General features: G+C 40.4%; 1 protein-coding gene across 1 annotated transcript in view; it reads left to right on the top strand.

Moving 5' to 3' along the window:
* The window catches only part of LOC122086830 (fasciclin-like arabinogalactan protein 16), a 9,713-nt gene extending 4,316 nt beyond the window's left edge, over positions 1 to 5,397 (top strand). The window contains exon 2 of the mRNA XM_042655778.1: positions 4,417 to 5,397. Within this exon, the coding sequence (XP_042511712.1) occupies positions 4,417 to 5,397 (981 nt within the window). The remainder of the gene's footprint in view (positions 1 to 4,416) is intronic.
* Positions 5,398 to 5,605: the final 208 nt, after the last annotated feature.

The raw sequence follows: 5,605 nt of genomic DNA on the forward strand, positions 1-5,605 counted from the left end.
GTGGGGGTTCGAGAATGAGAAAATCCATTAGAAAATATGATTGATGTAGGTCATTAAATTTTAATATAAATTCTATGGAAGGACCGTCTATATCAAACCTTTCCTTATATTATCGGAAATAATATGATTTTATGAAAAAGAAAAAAATCATGGTCAACTTGATAAGTGTACTAGATTGGTCCACCAGTTTTAGTTGTATGATGATGATTGGAAATTTTTACCTTTGGATAGATAGTTCAAGGGTTGGATTAACTCCATGTCAAATCTTAAAACCTAATTCAATCAAATTTTCTTCCATGTCTTAACATGCATCTTTCTATATTTGTGTCATCTATGTGGGCACCCTCTTATAGTTAGTCTTTATATTTTTTTCAAATTTTTATTTTGTCAATTGGCAAACTTTGTTCTAAATAAAACTTGACACAGAGGCTAGGGACCTTGTAGTCTTTGTATCTACGGAATCAGGGTGTCGACCAATCTACAACTCGACAAAAACTTGGGTAAGTCCCTAATAACTTAGCTCTATTTAGGGAAAAAGAAGTTGTTGGTTGCAAGGCCTCGGTGCCAAGGTACAAGCTTTGTGAAATTAAAAACCATATGCATATTGCTATGTAGATGTGTGCTCTCATTGCCCCTTCTAGTGCAAGGGCCATGCAAACATGCAACGATCTCTTACCTTAAATATAATTCTACTCATTTAATAAAGGTTAGACCAAAATTCTACTCCATATGATGCATTGCTAATTAGGGATGTCAAACCTAGACCAAATCTACACGAATCAATTTGAATCATATCGGAGCTTATTGGATTTACTATTGTGAAACCGAACCCAAATCTAGCCGCATCAAAATCAAACATGAAAAATCGAATCAAAACGAAACTGATATAAAACAGCTATCAATCTAGAAATTCTCCCCCTCCCAAACCCACCCCACTCCCAAAAAAAAAAAAAAAACTGTTTCCCCCTAATTATGTATACATTTACATGCTAAATCAAACTTTTTTTTTTTTATTTGATTTGGTTTCGGATTCACCCATTTTTCACACTGAAAAACAACGAAATCAAGCTAAAACCAAGCCGATCCGATTGACAGCTTCAAAATCACCTTTCCCTAAGAAGCGCTACAGGTTGGTGGATGTGGCCAAAATCTAGATGACATCAACCATGGTTATGAATAGATTTTTCCAATTCTGCTTGCGACTTTGTTCTAGTCTTGCCTCTCAACTATCTCAAGGGTGCAATTATGTGTGTCAAAAATCAGACCGACCTTATTAAACCAAAATCGAACAAATTAATTGATAACGTTTCAGTATTGGTTTTATTTTTTGAAACTATTAAAAGACCTAAACTGATCAAACCTACGATATGAACTAAATTACTAAAAAAAAAAAAAAAAACCGATAAGAATCGATGAAATTAAAATAAATTCCACTCTCTTCATCGGACTGATAGGTATCAATTTCGATTTGATTTTTGTAGATATAACACCTTGTTGGTCCGGTTCGGTTTCTATATAAACTGATATATGAAAAAAAAAGAAAAAGAAAAAAGAAGGGACCGAACCAACCGTTTGACAGCCCTAGGCACAACTCAAGTTGGCCCATGAGAAATTCAGACCCTAGTTCTAGTCTATGTGAATCCAGGCTTTGGGCTTTGGTGGTCAAATACGCACTCATAATTGAGCATTGTTTTTTCTGTTTGGGCTCTTGCCTGGCCCAAATTTGGGCTTTCATGCTGATCTGGGCTGCTTTCATCTATGTACTTAACACGTAAAAGTGCTTCGGTTTCCTTGGGCTTCGGCTTAAGTGTTCTTTTGTTTGCCCAGACGCATCAGCCCAAGCCTGAGCCCAACCCAGCTGAGCATTAATTTTGTTTTCTCTACTGAGGCCCAACCTAAAGCCCCAGAATTCCAAGGTCAATAGCGGTTTGGCTTGGGTGTGTTCGTTAAACAACGCCAAGGCTATCTTGATTGGTTCTTAAGCTCATTCTACCATTGACCCATAGTGATAAGTGAACTCAAATTTAGTTTTATTTATTTATTTCAAAGAAACATTCTTAGAAGGCAATATATCCCACTTAAGAATTTCCTCCTCATTTTCAATGTACACGATTCACCCTGTTGAATAGTCCAAGGAAATACGTCCCTCCATCGCTTCACACCCCGGTGGTCTCTATGGCCTTATGTACTCCGAAAACATCTTTAAATCTGTCAATAGAACGTCTATCTAGTGTCTTAAACGCTTACTTAACACAATGTGAAGCGAGCTTATAGACCGTTTATTTCATATTCAAATGGTTTCGTATTATCCTATTTGATCTGTCGTCCACCCAAGTCTCTACACAAAAACGGGAAGTAACCCAAACCCCCCCCCCCAAAAAAAAGTAAATAAAAAAAAATCAAGCATTAACTATAAAATGATTATTGATTTCTTTTTCCTCCTTTTGGTCATTGTCTCTTAAAAAAATTAGTTTGGAAATTTTTTGTTATAACCAATTCGGTGAAAAAAAAGTTATTTATATTTTGGCAAAAGTTTTTTGCCATCTGTGAAAGAGAATTCACCCACTATTCTAAGGTCTTAATTAATCCCCCTAAGTTACCAAATAAAAATAAAATAAATAATCCCCCCCTCTCCAATTTACCAAATAAATAAATAAAAAAAATCCCCTACAATACAAGTTTAAAAATGCCCCTCCCATTGTTCCCAATAGGGGTGTCAATCAGTCGAGCCTGATTGGATTTCCCCACTTTAAGATCTTGCATCTTGACTGGTTTGTTTAATGTTAACAAAGGTGTCTGGGTCAGCTTACGCGCACCTTAACTAATCCTCAGGGAGACTAGCACAACCCACCACCACAGTCTCCACTTAAATTGTAGATGCACAAATGGAGAATCGAACCTGGGACTGTGCGCCTATCCACACAATCCCTAATTTGCCCTAGCCATTTGGGCAACCCATGGATGGGTTGGGTACCCGTCTTTAATTGGGTTAAATAGACCTTAAGTGGGCTAATGACACATCTATTTCTAAATGGATTATTATCGGGCTCTAAACGAGCTATAATCAGGCTTTAAATGATCTTAAAACGTGTTGAACTTAGTAAACGGGGCTCTAAATGAGCTCAAAGCAAGCTATAAACGGGCCTTAAGTATGTTGGGCAGAGGCGGGATATTAACTGGTTAGTCCCGATTGGACGCCGGTTAGACGCTTGTTGGGTAGCACCCTTGCATTGGGAACTACCTATTAACAAATGTGTCCCGGAACTATTAACAAATGTGTCATGCTACTGCCTGACACATTTAATAATGGGGTTGGGCCAGTTTGGATTTTAAACAGTCTAGCCTATTGGTTCGGGCTTGTAATTGACACCCCTAGTTCACGATGCCCATCCTAAGGTGTTGAACCCCATCAATGAAGGAATTCCTCCTCTGCCTTCGGTGAAGAGAAATTCAGTCTTTACTTTTTTGCCCTTTTATGAAAGGGATTGTAACCTTACTTTTTTACCCTTGGTTAATTCCTAAAAGTTATGAAACGATGGTTTTTTAGGGGGAGAGTGGCTCCTATGCTAGACACATGGGAACGCAAAATGACCACCCTACCCCTTATGAAATGAAAAATGACATCTATGTTGATACTTCATCGTACACTCTCATTGGGATCCAGCTCCTCTACAGTGCGATGGGGGTGGCAATGCACATTTGACGGTTTGGAGCACCTAGCCACGAACCTCAACACATAGGATGTGCCTTGAGGTGCTCCAAGCTGTCAGATGTGCACTGCTACCTCTGCCATGCCGTAGAGGATTCCCCATCCCTCCTATTGACCCACGTGTACGCACATGAGCCACACTTCCCCAAAAATTATTTAATAAGTGGGTAATTAAAAAGGGGGGCTTTCAAAAAGTTGAAATCATTTAATGCATCCACAGTTTGAAATGATTTAATGTTCTTGGAAAATTGCATCAAATATTGTTGAAAATAAGTCAATAGATAATTAAATAAAGGTGTCAAAAAAAAAAGTTTTAAATACACCAATGTAGGTTTCATTTAAAATGGTAGAGCCCTATCATTTCATATCTGTGGTTTTCAATATTAAAGAAAATAACAGCTATAAACAATGATGTAATCAATGTGGAGAATTTAAAAAATAAGATAAAGGACAATTAACAAGAAAGGGAAAAGGACAGGTATGCTAGCGTATTACCTAGGAATTAGGAATGCTAGCGGCATTTTGACCGTAGGATTTGATCAATATGAATTGAACCGTTGGATGGAGAGAAGATAAACAAATTTTCAATATACGGTTGCAACACCTTTATTCTCTCTCTCTCTCTCCTCATCGGAAAAAATCATTCATTCACCGGATCCAGTCGGAGAAAGCAAAGTAGTTGGCACCGCCGCTGTTGTCGACGACAGTGGTACTATCTGGTAACCGACAACAACTGCGGCTGCGGCGGAAGTGACGGCGGCAAGTCAGCTAAGCACAAGACGTTTTTTCACCATCATGTTCATCTTACATATACGGATTCTGACAAGAAGGTCGATTCCTCGACGGTCATCCATCCAGACTCGGTGACCCGTCCCGACGGTATCATTCACAGGATCGAACGGCTATTAATCCCCCAATCCGTTCAAGACGATTTCAACCGTAGGAGAAATCTCCAACAGACTTCTGCGGTGAAGCCAGAAGGAGCACCGGCTGTCGACCCCAGAACCCACCGGCTCAAGAAACTAGCACCACCGACGCCTTCAGGTTCACCGCCTGTGTTGCCGATCTATGATGCAATGGCTCCAGGGCCGTCACTAGCTCCGGCAGCAGCACCAGGCCCCGACGGTCCTCACCTCAAGTTCGACGGAGAATCCCAAGTTGAGGACTTCATCCACACTCTCCTGCATTACGGTAGATACAACGAGCTCGCCGACATTTTGGCCAACCTCACGTCCTTAGCATCAGAAATGGGGAAATTAGTGTCTACAGGTTACGTCTTAACAGTATTGGCTCCGAATGACGATGCCATGGCGAAGCTGATGACGGACCAGCTGAGCGAACCTGGTGCTCTAGAACAGATCATCTACTACCATCTCATTCCAGAGTATCAGACGGAAGAGAGTATGTACAATGTGGTGAGGAGGTTCGGTAAGATCAAGTACGATACTTTACGAGTACCCCACAAGGTTGTGGCAAAGGAAGCAGATGGGTCTGTAAAATTTGGACAGGGAGATGAATCGGCTTATCTGTTCAATCCCGACATCTACATCGACGGTCGAATTTCTATAGAGGGCATCGATGGCGTATTGTTCCCTATTGAGGAGAAGACGAAATCGGTACAACACAGTTCTACCACCACCACCACCACCACCAAGGCTATTGTGAAGCCCAAGAGAGGTGGGTCTTAGTTTCTCTATCTTATTCTCTCTGTTCTGTTTGTTTTAGTTCTTACACTTGAAATCGAAGAAGTGTTCCTGTAGTACTAGTTGTTTTCATTTTGCAACATTGGTGAAAGGAATAGAGAGAGAGTCAGATTCCGGCGAAGGGATCCTGGAACTGCCGACGCTGCTGCTACCGTTTCTGCCGCCGCTATCGATGCTGCTGCTGCCGCAGTTG

Source organism: Macadamia integrifolia, chromosome 8, assembly GCF_013358625.1.
Source record: "Macadamia integrifolia cultivar HAES 741 chromosome 8, SCU_Mint_v3, whole genome shotgun sequence".
NCBI lineage: Eukaryota > Viridiplantae > Streptophyta > Magnoliopsida > Proteales > Proteaceae > Macadamia > Macadamia integrifolia.